Genomic DNA, 17,733 nt, shown 5'->3' on the forward strand with positions numbered 1-17,733 from the left:
CTCCAGTGATGGTGACTCCACCACCTCCATGGGCAGCACATTCCAGTGGCCAATCACTCTTTCTGTGAAGAACTTTTTCCTAACATCCTGCCTAAACCTCCCCTGGCACAGCTTGAGACTGTGTCCTCTTGTTCTGGTGCTTTTAATCAGCAGGGAGATGAGCATATATTTAAAAGTTTGTGTAGCTTGTGCTTTGAGGGGGCTCAAGCTAATCCTTCAGCTCTTGAGTCCCTTGTAAAAGCCCCCTGTCATTTCAGGGAAAAGGAGAGTTTATTTTCATTTCTCAGCCTTTGATTTCTGGCACTCTAAATTGGTGGCAAAACATTCCCTTTATCTTCTCCCAGTTGCGTAACTGCCCAAGAGCTAATAGCCAACTTCTGCGCTGACAGATTTGTCTGTGTAATTGAGGGGATGTGAAGGATACAAGTCATCACAGAAGTTTGGCTCTGAACTCCACAGAAATGTTAACCTTTCACTTTTCATCTTTGAAAAAACCAGGAGTTCTCTGGTCCCACACCGAATCAATCAACTCCTGGACAAGTGTTGGCATCTGTCCAGCTCTCTGACAGGCGGTGGGGAGGAGGGAGAACCACGTGTTGTTCACAGGAAGAGTCACTCCAGTAGGAAATGCCTCTTCCACGTAGCAAATTCCAGACTAATCTGCCTAGCCTTTTATGGCTTCAGTAACCATCCCCTAATCTAAAGCAAGTTGTTTCTCTGGGACTTTGCTTCTCATTAAGAGAAAGGAAATGAAAGAAAAGAGTAAAGAAGGAGGGAGGGGAAAGAGCCCAGTACTTGAACCTTCAAGGTCAGGCAGGGTGTCTGTTCATCCATCCTGCCACCTCGCCATCAATTGTCCATCTGCTACGTAGTCCTCCACTGAGAAGTGGTTTTGGCAGTGGGTAGAAGGAGGGCACAAAGCAGGCAAGTTAAATAACTTTGTGGTCAGAGTAGCTGGCTGTTGCTGGCAAATCCAGTTGAGTTTGTTTTCTTTCTAGAACCACATTGTTCAGAAACATTGATTTGCATGTGGCCTGTAGCAAGCAGCTGGCACCTAGAGTCATAGAATGGTTTGAGTTGGAGAAGACCTCTAAGATCATCAAGTCCAGCCATCATCCAATTCCACCAAGCCCAGTGCCAAACCATGTCCCTCAGCACCACATCTCTGCATCCTTTAAACACCTCCAGGGATGGGCAGTCAAGCATAGAATCATTTCAGATTGGAAAAGACCTTTAATAGCATCAAGTCTAACATGCCCAGCCATGGGCCAGTTGTGACTTGCCTTTGCTTGCAAACTTCAGCAGGAGAAACAGCTGGGTAGTAGCTGAAATTCCTGTTCCTGGGAAAAAATATACTGCTGCTGTAAGCTAGACTGGCTAGGTATTGAGCTTGCTTACTCAACAGTGTGGAGAGCTGCATGTAGGAAACCAGACATGAATCCTTTGATATAGATTTAAGGTCCAGCTCTCAAAATTTTTGAGCACTGGTGTGTAGGTTCATCCCGCCCTGATTTATTGAGGAGAGCTCAAGTCTGTTTTCTCTGGCTCCTGTGATGATGTTGCTGTCCATGTTGATAAAATATAATACTCTGCTCTTGTGTTTCAGGTCCCAAATGTCATCCAAACTGCACAGAAGGCCACTGCTGGGGCCCTGGTGAACAGAACTGCCAGACATGTAAGCCTGAATTAAGAAATACCTTGTGTGCCCTGACATGCTAAATATCTATCTACTGAAAAACTAACCTGTCAAGCACAAGTTAGTCATGCATGTTTCACACCTGTCCTTCTCTGCTGGAGCTCCTTGAAGCAAATTGTGGAGGGACATGGTCTGCTTCTTGCTTTGCAGAAGCACAGTTGGGGGGGGCGGGGGGGGATGGCCATGCCTGCTTCCCCTGCGTAACTCCATTTCTGGAGAGGAAACCTTGAAGTGGTTTGACTTGGTTCTGGGTTTCCCTGCAGATCTGCTGTTCCACCAGAGGCCAAATCATAGGATCATTAAGGTTGGAAAAGACCTCTCAGATCATTGAGTCTAATCATCAACCCAGCACCACCATGCCCACTAAACCATGTCCCAGAGTGCCATCTCTACATGTCTTTTGAATGTCTTCAGGGATGGTGACTCCACCACCTCCCTGGACAGCCTGTTCCAATGCCTGATCACTCTTGTCAGTGAAGAAATTTTTCCTAATATTCTGCAGCTGTCTTATCTCTCACTTTTTTCTGTCACCCACAACTTTCTTCTGTTTAATCTTGAGAGCATTTATTCTTTATTTTACCATATAAGAGAGGATGCAGTAGCTGTGTGGTGAATTGTCTGCCCTCCTGCTGTTTCCCACAGAGCCATTCTGCAAGCCAGTGAACAACACTTTGAATTAATTTCTGCTGCTAGGAGCAACAGCATAACCTAATTTTAGCTGGCTTTAATTCCTCTGCTTGGAAGTCCCGTGGATTTCTTTTGTAAACACAAAAGGTGCCACTTTTGCATGGGTCATCACACTACATACTGTACTGGGAGGGCCTTTGGAAGGCTCTCAAAAAATCTAGCCATTTTTTAACTTGTAAATGGGACTATTTGGCAACTGGGAGGTTGTTCAGTTTGGCTGCCTGTGCTTCACTTTGAAATTTTGAAGGCAAGATGCTCGCCTGGTGTTCAGAGAGTGACTGGAAGGTCTGCTTAGAAGTGATGTAAGTGTTGCAAGGCTTGGTTTTCCCTGAAGTAAAAGTGAGGAGGAAGAGCAACTCAAATTGTTTCTCTACTTCATTATTTCCTTTTTCTGTAATAAGTGGGGAAATGTGCTCTAGTTCTTTGAGTTTTGCAATGTTCAGTGGAAAGACAACTGATCTAAGCATATCTCAAATGGAAGCAGCAACTTTGGGTTTCCACTGCAAAGAATTGCCTAAACCTATGTTCCTTGCTTACAAGCATTAGCCCAAACCTGCACAGCTTCTAGAGCTTAAGTAAAAAAGAACTTAGAGCTTTTCTCTCTTCATTCAGTATCAGCTTTAGGTTTTTCCAGTCAGCTCTGCAGTTTGGCTCTTGAGATGGACTGTGGCTGCCCACACAAAGCCCTTCCCAGGTCTGTCCCCACACTCGAGACTGCACAGCTGTCTCAGGAGCTTGCAAAACCTCAGGTTCTCAGCCCTGTGAGCTTCCAGCATTTAGAAACTCTGGCTTTGGGAGGATGACTAGGAGTGCATAAAACTAAAACCCTTGCAGGCTCTGGCTGTCCTCTCCAGACATTTGAGAATCTGGCCAACTGAAAATGCATCCCACATTTCCCTGTGTGGGAAAGTTTGGGGTTATACGTGTCTTTCTCCTTCAACAAACGTGGGATATTCTGTGTGAAACATAAATGTTTGCCATGATCCCTGTTTCCAGCAGGAAGCCCCAGTCACTAGCTATCAAAGTGACGAGCCCTTTTACTCCCCTACTAATGCTTATGAGGAAAAAAATGATATCAAAATGCTGTTTGTGTAGAACAATGTGCCTTTTATCCCCTTGTTTCTAGTTGAATGGAGGAGTTGCTATCAGAGAAGCCAATGCCTCTTGTGGATATAACCTTTTTCTCCTTGAAAATACAACATCTTGCTCATAGAATTGCAAGGGCAAAAAATGAAATAATACAGTTTGGATACAAAAGTGTGTGAAAGAAAAAGATGGGGAGTAAGGCTTTTTAAAACCCCCTGCTGCAGGCTGCATTTTCCAATAATTTTCTGTTAATTAACAACCATCTGGTTTGGAGTTAGAGGAATTCCTGATAATATTGTAACTCATTTGTGCCAACTGTGAAGCTGATAACAGTTAATGTAGCACTCAGCTGAAATGCTCAGGATGCTGTAAGCAGTGGATTAGCCATCAAATGTCTCCCAGGTCCAATGTCAGGATGTGTGGATCAGTAATTTATTTGCAGGGAACAAACAATCCCATTTTGGGAGTCTGGTATAAACACACGCTGGCTGATTGTCGTTTTCTCTGATACTCAAATTGAGATGATCTCCCAGTTCTCAATAAAGTGTTGGAGGCAGTTTCTGCTTGCCTGCAAAAAGCTGACTCAGGGCCAGTTCTTCCTCTGGGTTGTTGCACTGGTGCAAAGCCTGTGGGAGATGAGTAATGAAGATAAAATTTAGCCAAGGAATTGAAGCCTGAAGACAGATACAGACAGACATATAAAGTCAGATTGCTGAGTGGGTCTCCCTGCTCTCTGCAAGTTTCAGCAGTATTTATAAATGTGTTGAAGGGACCCCAACACTACATAAAAAATGTGCAGTTAGTGGGGTCCTGAAGTTTTCCTGATATGTTGTTTTTCCCAAATCTAGCACTGATAATGGCAGATTCTCTCAACACAACAAAACAGATCCTGCTCTGTAAGATGCAGTGACTCCAGAGAGGTGTTTTTTAATTCATGTATATACAGGGATCCAGATGCTCATTCTAAGCAGGTCATGTTTTGCTGGCTGGAACCAGAGTGATTAGCACCTCACAAGAGCCAAGATGAACACAACCCCTTCTTGCCACTATGTACACCAGCCCCAGCCTTCCCAAACTTTGGCCTTGTATAAGGACAGAATACTCACCCTGTGGGGAAAATCTAGCACAATCCCGCACCAAACCTTTGCTTCATATTTCTTGATCTCATTGCTACACGTACAGCTTAAACATTCTTCGCTCCTGATGTTTGTGCTTTTCATTCTTGTGTCTTCCAGTAACAAAAGTCATCTGTGCCCAGCAGTGCTCTGGCCGGTGCAGGGGCAAGGTGCCCAGTGACTGCTGCCACAACCAGTGTGCTGCAGGGTGCACAGGACCTCGGGAGAGTGACTGCCTGGTAACGATGCTACATCACCCCCAGTACTGCTTCAGTCCCTGGCACAGCAAAGCAGGCTTACAGCTGCACATCCTCCAGCCTTCTTCCATCCAAGAAGGCCTCTGAGGGATGCTGATCAGGCTGCTCCAGGACTTTTCTGCATGAGTGGTTGATGAGAGGGATGAGAACATGAACTTAGAGAAGTGTAGAATTAATTCAGTTGGGAAAGACGTCTAAGATGATCAAGTCCAACTGTCACCCCAACACCACCATGCCCACTAAACCATGTTCTGAAGTGCCACATATACATGTTTCTTGAACAGCTTCAGGGCCTGTGACTCTGCCACCCCTCTGGACACCCTGTTCCAATGCCCAATCACTCTTTCAGTAATTCACAGCACTCTGAGCTGGTCTTGACTGACTCTGCAGGTGGAATTCTTAGTGTATCCTAAATGAGCCTCAGTACCTTTGAGAGCTCAGTGAGCTTAAGATTGTTGCAGAGCAGCTAAGCGTTTGCTGTAGGGCAGGTTCCCCATGTAGGCAGGTCCCCAGGTCCTCAGTTGCCACCACTGTGCAGTGGTTTTCTGTGCCAGCAGAGCTTTGCCTTGTATTCCTTATAAGAATTTGTAAAGGGAGTAAGATATGATGGATCTTTACATTTTCTTTTTGCATTTAATTGAATTTCAGGCAAGATTTTGCTTTCTGGTTTTTCACTTGGCACAAAAGCACTGTGTTTAGGGGAGCCTGGGCTGGAAGAAGAAGCAAATGGAGCTGCTTTAGGAAACACAACCATCCCATTGCTTTTGTACAAGAGCTTTAGGGGGGTGGCGTACGCTGTGGTTTTAACTATACCCCAACCCATCCAGTCAGGGTTTTGATGCTGTTGTCTGCATGCCTTGTGTGTCTCTAATGCCCTTACTGGCTCACAAGGACTTAGCCTCTTTCATGTGAAAAGCCAAGGAAGAAAAAAAAAAGGGGGGGGGGGGATGGAAGTGATTATTAATTTAATGCAGAATTAGATTGGAAGAACCAACTTGTCCCTCCCCTGGAGGTGTTCCAGACCAGGTTGGATGAGGTCTTAAGCAACTAATTCTAGTGGAAGGTGTCCCTGCCCATGGCAGGGGGGTTGGAACTGGATGACCTTCAAGATCCCTTCCAACCTGAACCATTCTATGAATCTATGAATCCCTACTAAATTGTTCATTACCTGCAGCCAAGTGTAATGGATTCTGTTTAATATTTATACAGAAAAGTCAGCAATCAGCAGGAAAGGACTTGATTTGATTTATTAAAAAATGGCCACAAGAAGAACTGTTTGTCTTGATCTGGTTACTGCTTGTAGGGGAAATTCTTCTAAGGCATGCAAATTTGGTCCTGAATTCCAGCAGCTCTGCACCAGAGTGCCATGGTTTCTTGTTCAGAACAAGAAGACCTCATGTTCTCCTTTTCCTTTCACATATTAAACTCAGTTGCCTGACCTGAAGCAACCTTTCACCTTCAAAGTGTGAGGAACCATCCCTGTAGCTGCTTGGGGTTTCCACTAGAGCTCATCAGGAAGCAGATGAGCCCATCAGTGTTTTCCAAGAGCTAATTTGAAGCTGGTGTCCCTTTTCAAGGAGAAGGTGGTTTAACAGGGACTGGTTTTCAATGACAGGCTTGCCGCAAGTTTCGGGACGATGCCACGTGCAAGGATACGTGTCCCCCTCTGGTCCTCTATAACCCCACCACTTACCAGATGGATGTCAACCCTGATGGAAAATACAGCTTTGGAGCCACTTGTGTGAGAGAATGTCCACGTAAGTTCATTTCAGGTTGCAACAGCAGAGGAAGTAGGGGACTGGAAACAGGTGGGAAGGGACCTGTGTCCTGTGACACTGTGGGTTACAAAAGAGCACTTTCTTAATCTGCTTAGTTTCTTCTTGCCAAAGAAGACAGTATCTTCAAACTGTCTGCCTCCATCATCTTCCCTGATTTTTAACCATAGCTTTTAGATTTTGGAAGGTTTTTCTCCTGATGGGGAGAAAAACGTCATATGAGAATCATCGAAGCAACAGCCACAGAGGATCAATCCTGTGGATTGCCAAAGCTGTATCAATTCTTGACTGGTTCTTAGTTGGACTGGTAGAAAGTAATTGGTTTAAACACTCTCTCAAGACCTGTCATCATGGCTTCCTCTATGGATCCGTGCTTTTTCTCTCATGCTGTTCCACATTTGTGTTTTTGGAACCCATCAAGAGTGGGTTCAGCACACAGAGCTGGTATCTCTTTCTGAGGTTGACTTTTGCCCTGCCTGGTCCTTAGCCCAGGAGAGAGAGTGCAGGTGAGGGATCAGAAGAGTCATGTATTGATCCCAGCCGGGATCAGAAGAGTCATGTATTGATCCCAGTTATGGGCCCTGCTGCACAGCCTGACCTTGGCAGTGTTGTTTTATCCTTCTGTGACCATTCCCCCTCTCTGTCAAATGGTGACAGCCCTGTGTGCCCATCAGCCTTCAAAGGACATTTGTGAGAATTCAGAATTAATGTCTGTGCTTTGCTGAGTGTGACACAAGTCCAATCCCACTTTTTCCTCCTAGTTTTGATGTGCCTCTGCAGCCCCCAACACATCCCTCTTGTACCCCAATGACCTCTGTATCCTTGATTTTTTTCCAGATAACTATGTGGTGACAGACCACGGCTCCTGCGTTCGCTCATGCAATACTGATACTTACGAAGTGGAGGAAAACGGTGTTCGGAAGTGTAAGAAGTGTGATGGGCTGTGCAGCAAAGGTATGAAAAGCATAGAATAAGCCAGTAAGGCTTTGAGATGATGAGTAACTTATTAGAAAAAGTATATGGACTTCTGACTGTAACTGAGTGTGAATTCAATATAAAACTCCAGTGACACTTGGGAGATCTGACAAGTGGCTTGCTCAGGAAGCATGGCTGCGGAGCACGTTCTCCAACTGGGATACACCACAAGTAGAGCAGATAAACTGTGCTCTGTGTGTGTGTATGTTGCATATCAGCCTTCTCCATTTTCTTCCTAGTATCCCATCAAGGGCAGTAAAATGAATGTGGGACAGAGAAAGGGAAGGGATTGTGCCAGAGCCTCTGTGCAGAGCTCACCAAAGCTGCACAGGTGGGAAGTGGTTATCTTTTGGTGCTTTCTGAAAAGCAAAAGTAGACAAAAGGTCTGTGAAAGTCAGAGTGGTGAGTTTGACCATATGGACTAGTGGCATCTTCATGTTTATTCCCTTCAATGTGACCAAACTTGACTCTTCTCTGCCCTGATGTTCATATCATGTTGAACAGTGTGCAACGGCATCGGAATAGGGGAACTGAAAGGGATCCTCTCCATAAATGCCACAAACATTGACTCCTTCAAAAACTGTACCAAGATCAACGGGGATGTCAGCATTCTCCCAGTTGCATTTCTTGGGTGAGTTGCCTGATGGTCAAGTAGTACTGGAGGAGAGGGGCTGGGGAGAAATTCAGGCTGAGCCATTTTTTCACCTATTTGTTATTCTCTTTGTTTCAGTGATGCCTTCACAAAGACCCTACCCCTGGACCCCAGGAAGTTGGATGTCTTCAAAACAGTCAAAGAAATATCAGGTTAGTAGTGAGTTTTAAGCAGAGATGTTTTCTGGCTGGTGCTGCCGAAAACACAAAGGAAGAGGATGGAAAGTTTTAAGCATCTGAAGAGAAACACAAGGAAATAACTTCTGTCTCTGAGCTGCTAGAGGTCACTCTTCACAAAGGTGGTCAGCAGTGCCTCACCAGTGTTACATCCACACAACACATACTAGTCTTCTATCCAAGGTGTGTGGTTTGGCCAGACCATCCCTTCTGCTGAACTGACAGCATGAGCAAAGAGTAAAAGCAGAGGAGATCCCTCAGCCACCCAAGAAGTAAGTGGTGATGCGGAGGCGTGCCACTCCAGCTAAAAAAAGCCAAATATGTTTCTATTTGGGGAAAACCTTTCAGCAGCTCCTTAGGAAGTGTGCTCAGTGTCTTGCATCATCCTCATGGAGACACCCTCTTCAGCCTGAAGAGCTCTTCCTTGGAGTCAGTGTGTCTCCACGCGGCCAGTGGAGTGCTCAGCCATCATCTCACACCAAGTATCAATTACAAGTAATTTTGTCCAGCCCATTAGGAGTGTAACATCAGAGATAAGTTTGCAGATGCAAGTCCACTTCCCTTCTTTTTTCTCTCTTTTACCTGCCTGGTTCCCCTCAGCATAGCAGGGGTATCACAGAATCAGGGACACAGAATCACAGAGTGGTGGGGGGTTGAAAGGCATCTCCAGAGGTCGCCTCTGCTAAAATAGGTTGCACAGGATCGTGTTCAGGTGTGTTTCAAAAGTTTCTAGAGAAGGAGACTCCACAGCCTCTCTGGGCAGCTTGTTTCAGGGCTCCAGCACCCTCATGGGAAAGAAGTTTTTCCTTAAGTTCAAGTGAAATGTCCTCTGCTCTAGTTTGTATCCACTGGCATTTGTCCTATCACTGGGCACCACTGAATAGAGCCCAATCCCATCCTCATGACCTCTGCCCTTTAGATATTGATCAGCATTGGTAAGATGCCCCCTGTTTGCTCTTCTTCAGGCTGAAGAGCCCCAGGTCTTGTATCTGCTGGCCAGAGCCATCATCACTGGTGGCTGTGGCAGGATGTGCAGCCCACTGACACACTCATCTCTTACGTTCCTAAGCCCTCGTGGTGGGCTAAAAAGTAAACTGTTTATAAAATGGGGCTTAAAAATATCTCCCTGTTCCATAAAATGTCATGTTTCACTTGGAGATTCTCAGATAAGCACAAGCGCCTTCTCCTGGAGCAGGAGGAGCTCAAGGAGGAGGTTCTGCTGCCAATACTGACCATGGATTTGTTATTATTATTTTTTAATCTTCTTTTCTCCATTTCAGGTTTTTTGTTGATTCAGGCTTGGCCTGATAATGCTACTGATCTCTATGCTTTTGAAAATCTGGAGATTATACGAGGCAGAACCAAGCAACAGTAAGTAAACCTTGTGCCAGGGCAATTGTAAAAGAAACTGGTTAGAGCTGTGCTTGTCTGAGCACCCCAAGGGAACAAGAGATAGGACAAGAGGAAATGGCCTCAAGTTGCAGCAGGTGTGGTTTAGATTGGATTCAGTGAAGAAACTTCTTCACTGAAAGGGTTCCCAAAGACTGGAACAGGCTCCCCAAGGAGGTAGCTGAATCCCCATCCCTGGAGGTGTTAAAAAATGGGCCTTCCAGGGCATGGTTTAGTGGGCATGGTGGTCTTGGGTTGATGTTTGGGCTTCATGATGGTAGAGATCTTTTCCAGCCTTAATGATTCTATGATTCTGTAAGTGGTATGAGATTCAGGTGTCCCAAAGCTGATGCAAAACTGGAAAAAACAAACCTGTGAGGAGTAGAGCACCATCTTTGTTACTGTAGATAACGTCCCTTGGGCAGATGAGATTCTCAGCTCTGCGTGGTGTGTGGAAAGCTGCCCTGAGCCTGCTCTCAAGACCAGGGTCTCCCCATTACCAGCCTTGGAAGTGCAAGCCAGACAGAGAGTGCTCTTTGCAGTCTGGGACAAGCTACAATGTGATTAGAAGCACTTTGGAATTTGAGGTAGCTGGTTAGTTAGGAATAAAGACTGTGGCTGCCAAGCAGTGTGGACACCAACAGTGCATCCAGAACCCTCCTTACTTCAAGAGGAAGGATGGGCCTGATGGACAAGCACAAAATAATCTTTACAACCATTGCTGCACATCATGTACTTGACAAAGTACATGTGTCCTGCCAGATTTAGCTTATAAAGCCCATTCAAAGCCAGGTATCAGAATGGTTTGGGTTGGAAGACACCTTAAAGATCACATAGTTCCAACACCCCTACCATGGGCAGGGACACCTTCCACTAGAGCAGCTTGCTCAGGGCCTCATCCAACCTGGCCTTGAAAACCTCCATAGAGGAGACACCCACAACTTCCCTGGGCAACCTGTTCCAGTGTGTCACAACCCTCACTGTAAAGAATTACTTCCTGACATCCAGTCTAAATCTACTCTCCTCAAGCTTAAATTCATTCTCTCTCATTCTGTCACTACAAGCCCTTGTAAAGAGTCCCTCCCCACCTTTCTTGTAGCCCCTTTCTGGTACTGAAAGACTGCTATGAGCTCTCCCTGGAGCTTTCTCTTCTCCAGGCTGAACAGCCCTTTCAGCCTGTCTCCATAGGGGAGGTGCTCCAGCCCTCTGATCATTTTTTGTGGCTTCCTCTGGGCCCACTCCAACAGTTCCATGTCCTTCTTGTGTTGGGGGCCTCAGAACTGGACACAGTACTGCCAATGGGGTCTCACAAGAGCAGAGTAGAGGGGGAGAATCACCTCCCCTGTCCTGCTGGTCACACTTCCTCTGATGCAGCCTAGGACACAGGTGACCGGGTAGGAGATATTGCAGTTGTTTTACAACAGGTATGTTGTGTACCAGATGTTAAGCTCAGAGGGCTGAGCAGCATTTTGCTTGAAAAAAACTCAGTTCAGTTTGAAAAGCAAAAGGGGAACATGCTGAGTAAAATTCTGCTTACTAATTTTCTTTTCTTCCATGTGTCCTGTTTCTCTCCATCTCCACTTCAGTGGCCAGTATTCTCTTGCTGTTGTTAACTTGAAAATACAGTCCTTAGGGCTGCGCTCCCTCAAGGAAATCAGTGATGGAGATGTTGCCATTATGAAGAACAAGAACCTCTGCTATGCTGACACCATGGACTGGCGCAGCCTGTTTGCTACTCAGAGCCAGAAAACAAAGATTATACAGAACAGGAATAAAAATGAGTGTGGTAAGTCAGTCAGCACTGCCTTCCTGCTCCTTGTGGAAGCTCCTTTTGAAGTGGAAGACTAATTCTAGCTAGGCCTTTTTCTTTCTGTTCACCTGGCTGCAAAATTTGCCAGTGATACTGCTTTAATGAAGGTGATAATGGAATAGTGGGATTTATGGGTTTTTTCCCACCAAGGATGTGGTCTAGCAGATAGGAAAAAGCTGCTTCACTACTGTGGCTATAATGAATCCATACAGGTTGAAGGACACAGAAGCTAACTCCAAACATTGGACTTTTTTCACAAATTCAAAGCTTCTGTTCAACCATGGTGCTGCTGTCTGCAGTGGTCCCTGGGTGGTCTGATAATCATTTCTTTTTGCAGAATATGAATTGCTCATGTTTTGGAAATTGATCATAGAATCATGAAAGGGTTTGGGTTGAAAGGGACCTTCAAAGATCATCTACTCCAACCCACCTGCCTTGGGCAGGTACAACTTTTGCTACATCAGGTTGCAACCTGGTCTTGAGTACATCCAGGCATCCATAGTTTCTCTGGGCAACTTGTTCCAGTGTTTCACCAGGCATCATACATAACTATTTCTTCCTTCTAGCCAATCTAAACCTACTGTCTTTCAGTTGCAAATAGTTGTTCCTTGTCCTGTCACTACAGGCCTTGATAAAAAATCATCATTAGTCTGCTTTAAGTACCAAAAAGGCTGCAATAAAGTCACCCTGGAGCCTTCTCTTCCCCAGAATGAACATCCCCATCTCTCTCAGGCTGGTACTGGTTCAGCTTTATGATATGGCTGTTAAGCTGTCACAGAGGAGCTTGTTCTTGCTTCACAAGGCCAGAAGTCACTCACTCTTCAAGCTTTGAGAATTAAGAGAAGCATGGTTGTCCCTCTTCTATGCTGCCAAGACCATTCACATCTGCTTTGGAAGAGGTTGGAGAAACTGATTGGTCAGGATGGAGTCACTAGTAGTGCTGTGTTTGCCCTGTTTCCTGCTTTGATGTTTATGTCTTTTTTTCTCTCTCTCTTTCCCAGCTGCTGCCAGGCATGTTTGTGACCCCCTGTGCTCAGATGTGGGCTGCTGGGGCCCAGGCCCCTTCCACTGCTTCTCCTGCAGGTTTTTTGACCGCCAGAAGGAGTGTGTGAAACAGTGCAACATCCTGCAAGGGTACGGTGTCTGAGGAGTGCTTGAGGATTTGGTGACGGTTTGGGGGATTGGATGTTTAAAGCAAGCTGTAGGTAGCAAGAAATCAAAACCCAGGGTGTTTGGTTGCTTGGGATTTCACCAGCTTTGCAGATATGTTGTGTGAACATGGTTTCTACCTGAGGTTCAGTATCCTTCTCCATTCAGCATAACTTAGGAGGTTGCACCTGCCATGGTGGCTGTTAAGGGAATATCTCCTTAAGCCCAAGAGGAGACTACCCACAGGCATAGGGAGGCTAAGCCTTACACTTCCTTCCCGTAAGATATGAAGGAGCTTAAAGCACTGGTGAAAATCCATGTGAAGGACATCAGGCAAGAGCTGGAACTGTTTGCAGTCACTGGGAGCTCAGTCACCCCTGGAATCAGGGCTTCACTGCTTGGCAGGCTTCCTTGCTGCAAGGGGACTCTTATCTTCACTGAGGTGAGCAGCTCACTCTTGCAAAGCAACAGTCAAGGGAAGAACTTTGATCTGCACAGAACCGGGACCAGCAGTGTCAGGCACAATTATTGCTTCAGCCTTGCTCAGGCCGTGGCTGGGCTGTTCAGTCAGGTCAGCAGGTGATGAAGGTGGCGAAGGCACATCCAGTGTGGAGAAGGACAGGAACTTTTTAATAAGTCTTTCCAAGTCTGACTTTGAAAAATCACAAGTGTAAAGCAGGTGCTTGGGAGGAGGCTGATGACCCTCGTGTTTGTATTTCTCTGGCAACTTGCAGTTCAGCAGCTGTCTTTTTAGTAGGTGAATTCCCTCTAGCAGCTCTTATGACCTGAAGGGCAGATCTGGGTATTTGTGCGTCAAGTGATGGGTAGATTTAGTTTAATTAATAACACCATTACTTGAAGTGGAACAGCTTTATTGCTATTGAAACCATCTGTTCCCAACTTTCATATTTTAATGATTCATTGTGTGCTGGAGGGAGGGCATGAATTTAATTATTGGTGCATTTCTGGTTAACTCTTCTAATTATTATTTGGAGACTTGGAATTGCTTGAACTGGGTTTGCTGATCTCTCTGCATCACTACCACTTAAAAGCCTTTGGAGAGAATGTTCTGTGTTGCTAGCTTAAAAGGGAACGTAAACTAATTTGTAGTGTGTAATCTGGAGTGCCACATCAACCAAACTTCCCTTATTCTTATCTCTTTTTAGTTGCACTGAGCAAGTACTACTGGTGCAGCCAGGAGGGTCCTCTCCATACCTTCTCCTGTCTTGGTACCATCACCTCAATCTGTTTAAATTGGAAAAGGAGAGATGAGCACAGTGTATCACTCACTAATAACCCTGGGGTTTAATTATTTCTCCCTTTTTGTTGTTTTCCAGGGAGCCAAGAGAGTTTGAAAAGGACTCAAAGTGCCTCCCCTGCCACCCAGAGTGCCTGGTGCAAAACTCCACCGCATACAACGCAACCTGCACTGGACCTGTAAGAGCAGATTCAGTTTAGCAAACCTCCTCAGTCCATGCTTTAACATGTTTCCTCTGTTGAGATAATCTTGAGGTCTCATTTACCCTTCTCCAAGATGGAATTCATAGATTCATAGAATGGTTAGGGTTGGAAGGGACCTTAAAGATCATCTAGTTCCAACCCCCTACCATGGACAGGGACACCTTCCACTAGACCAATTTGCTCAAGGCCTCTTCCAACCTGGCCTCTTCCAGGGAGGGGGGCATCCACAGCCTCCCTGGGCAAACTGTCCCAGTGTCTTACTACCCTAACTGTAAAGAATTTCTTCCTAATACCTAGTCTAAATCTATCCTCAAGCTTAAATTGAGATATGAGGGGTTAGAAGTTCAAGATCTAGGGGCATGGGAGGAGAGGCAGGGGCATGAAACAGGAGAGGAAGCCTGAGAGTGTTACTTTTTTTTGTTGTCGCCCATGATACATGTCATCCACAGTGACAGAAATTGTAGGGGCTTTCTTTTTTGTGTCTTTTTACAAGCAAAAATCAAACAGGCACATCCATCAAAGAGGTCAGGAATGTGGAGCTACTGAACTGCCAAGCTGGCTTCACAAATCAAATGTCCTTGTTCAGAGAGAGGGGGGGAAATGATTAAAATAATGGCTCAACCCACTATCTTCTTGCCTGTTTGAAAAGCCACAATAAAATTGTGGTCAAAACCCAAATGTTCCCTGGAAAATATGCAGGAAACAATGTTTACTTAAAACTGTGCTCCATCCTCTAGCAAGGTTACAGTAAACACCTGGGTTAAAGTAATTGCAGGTGCAAGTTAAGTTCCAAGAAAGGCAATCAAAATAAAATTAAAAAAAAAAAAAAAAGAATTCAAACTTGTTTAAATATTCCAAACTCACACAAAAGCTCTTTCTACATTAGTCAGCACAGCATAGTCTTGCTAGTCACCCAGAGTCATCCTCAAATTTGATGTTGTTCAATTTTGAGAATACTTTTTTGTGTGTTTTGAGCTGTCCAGTTTGCCAGCAGTGCAAAATCATTTCCTTTCAATCAGATAAAACTTGTATTTTTATTTTTTCTTCTGTTAATTAAAATGAAATCTGGATTGTATCAGGAGCAGTGCGGGCAGCAAGACCAAGGAAGTGATTATGCCCTTGTACTCGGCACTGGTGAGGCCACAGCTTGAGTACTGGGTTCAGTTTTGGGGCTCCCACTGCAATGACGTTAAGGTGCTGTAGCGTGTCCAGAGAAGGGCAACAAAGCTGGAAAAGGGTCTGAAGAACAGGTCCTGTGAGAAACAGCTAAGGGACCTGGGGTGGTTTTGCCTGGACAAGAGAAGGCTGAGGAGAGACCCTCTCACTCCATACAGCTCTTTGAAAGGAGGCTAGTGAGGTGTGTGTTGGCTTATTCTCCCAAGTAACTAGCAGTGGGATGAGAGGAAATGGTCTCAAGTTGCACCAGGGGAGATTTAGGTTGGATATTAGGAAAAATGTATTTACTGAAAAAGTGGTCAGGCATTGAAACAGGCTGCCATGGGAGGTGCCATTGGAGAAGAGGAGGCTCAGGGGAGATCTTATTGCTCTCTACAACTACCTGAAAGGTGGTTGTAGCCAGGAAGGGGTTGGTCTCTTCTCTCTAGCAACCAGCTCCAGAACAAAGGGACACAGTCTCAAGCTGCACCAGGGGAAGTTTAGGCTCGAGGTGAGGAGAAAGTTCTTCACGGAGAGAGTCATTCGTCATTGGAATGTGCTGCCCAGGGAGGTGGTGGAGTCACTGTCCCTGGAGGTGTTCAAGAGGGGATTGGATGTGGCACTTGGTGCCATGGTCTATTCATGAGGTCTGTGGTGACAGGTTGGACTCAATGATCTTTGAGGTCTCTTCCAACCTTGGCGATACTGTGATACTGTGTTAGAGTCACCATCCGTGGAGGTGTTCAAAATCCACATAGACATGACCATTTGGGGCCATGGTTTAGTGGGCATGATGGTGTGGGGTTGACAGTTGGACTTGATGGTCTTAAAGGTATTTTCCAACCTTAATGATTCTATGGTTCTGTTTTTCTGCTTCAATCACAGCTCCTCTTCTGTGCTACTTAACCCAACTCATTGAACACTCCTTGCCACCCCCAGCAGCCACTAAGCATTTGACCCTTAACCATCATCAGTCTAAAGAGTCACTGCTCAGTAATGTAAAGCATTTCCACCCTCCCTTGTAAGTTAGACCACCGTGGCCTCAGGGATATTAACATTCTGACCTCTTTTAGGCAGTGACCACCTCCTTGTCCCATATTTGCCCAGCATCTAGTAATCAGTCTATTATAGTGGCCCTTAGACATTACAGTAATTAAAATAATCTTCCTGTAGCATATCTTACTGTAGTCCCACTGAAACTAGCACTGCAGGTCTGGTCCGGTTTTTGTCCAGACCAGAATTTGACCCAGTATTTCTGGTTCCTCTACCTTAGAATAATTAGGGCATTCCTGGTGCTTTTACAGTCTGAATAAAAACAGTTCTGGCAAAAATGACCAAAGGCAATGTCTTTAAACACCAGCTGAAGGAGTTGTGAAACGTTTTGGTTGGAAAAGACCTTTAAGATGATTGAGTCCAACCACCATGCTCACTAAACCATGTCCCAAAGTGCCATGTCTACATGTTTTTTGAAGACCTCCAGGGATGGTGACTCCTCCACCTTCCTGGGCAGCCCATTCCATGTATGATTCCTGGTGTGCTTCTCAAATAAAAAATACCAACACATGGACTCCTTGGGTTGCCTCCATGTTTCCCTTCTTCTCCCTAACAGAGGGAAGAACCCATGCTGAGACACTAAGGAAATAATGATTTGAGGCCAGTACTTGAGGGAGGTGTCTGCAGATCCAGGTCCAGCGTTTTAAATCATACAATGGTAGATTGCATTAGGCAGCAGATGCCTCCCCCTGGTTGTGATCTTACCCCTTATCAAGGTGTAGCTAAAATATTCCCCATTTAAATGAAAATCACAAGCTTTCCAAGTAGGCAGAAGGCTGGGGCTAAAAAGCAGCAACACTGAAACTCAAGAAACCTTTGAACATCAGGTGCTGCACTACCTTTTGTGTGGTTCATCCTACAAGAGTGGCTGAGGGAACTGGGGTTGTTTAGTCTGGAGTAGAGGAGGCCAAAGGCAGGCCTTCTCACTTTCTACAACAGTATCACAGTATCACACAGTATCACTAAGGTTGGAAGAGACCTCGAGGATCATCGAGTCCAACCTGTCACCACAGACCTCATGAATAGACCATGGCACCAAGTGCCATGTCCAATCTCCTCTTGAACACCTCCAGGGATGGTGACTCCACCACCTCCCTGGGCAGCACATTCCAATGACTAATGACTCTCTCTCGGAAGAACTTTCTCCTCACCTTGAGCCTAAACTTCCCCTGGTGCAGCTTGAGACTGTGTCCCCCTGTTCTGGTGCTGGTTGCCTGGGAGAAGAGACCAACCCCTTCCTGGCTACAACCACCTTTCAGGTAGTTGTAGAGGGCAATGAGGTCACCCTTGAGCCTCC

At 45.5% G+C, this 17,733-nt stretch overlaps 1 protein-coding gene across 2 annotated transcripts in view; it reads left to right on the plus strand.

The window, feature by feature from the left end:
• EGFR (epidermal growth factor receptor) overlaps positions 1–17,733 on the plus strand; it is a 185,673-nt gene that overhangs the window by 131,322 nt on the left and 36,618 nt on the right. For both annotated transcript variants that reach the window (XM_068152558.1, XM_068152559.1), the window contains exons 5-14: positions 1,607–1,675; positions 4,705–4,823; positions 6,457–6,598; positions 7,454–7,570; positions 8,096–8,222; positions 8,322–8,395; positions 9,700–9,790; positions 11,395–11,594; positions 12,620–12,752; positions 14,105–14,204. In XM_068152558.1, the coding sequence (XP_068008659.1) occupies positions 1,607–1,675; positions 4,705–4,823; positions 6,457–6,598; positions 7,454–7,570; positions 8,096–8,222; positions 8,322–8,395; positions 9,700–9,790; positions 11,395–11,594; positions 12,620–12,752; positions 14,105–14,204 (1,172 nt within the window). The remainder of the gene's footprint in view (positions 1–1,606; positions 1,676–4,704; positions 4,824–6,456; positions 6,599–7,453; positions 7,571–8,095; positions 8,223–8,321; positions 8,396–9,699; positions 9,791–11,394; positions 11,595–12,619; positions 12,753–14,104; positions 14,205–17,733) is intronic.

This window comes from Melanerpes formicivorus, unplaced genomic scaffold, assembly GCF_026170545.1.
Source record: "Melanerpes formicivorus ecotype bairdi unplaced genomic scaffold, bMelFor1.0.p_v2 SCAF_24, whole genome shotgun sequence".
NCBI classification, from domain to species: domain Eukaryota; kingdom Metazoa; phylum Chordata; class Aves; order Piciformes; family Picidae; genus Melanerpes; species Melanerpes formicivorus.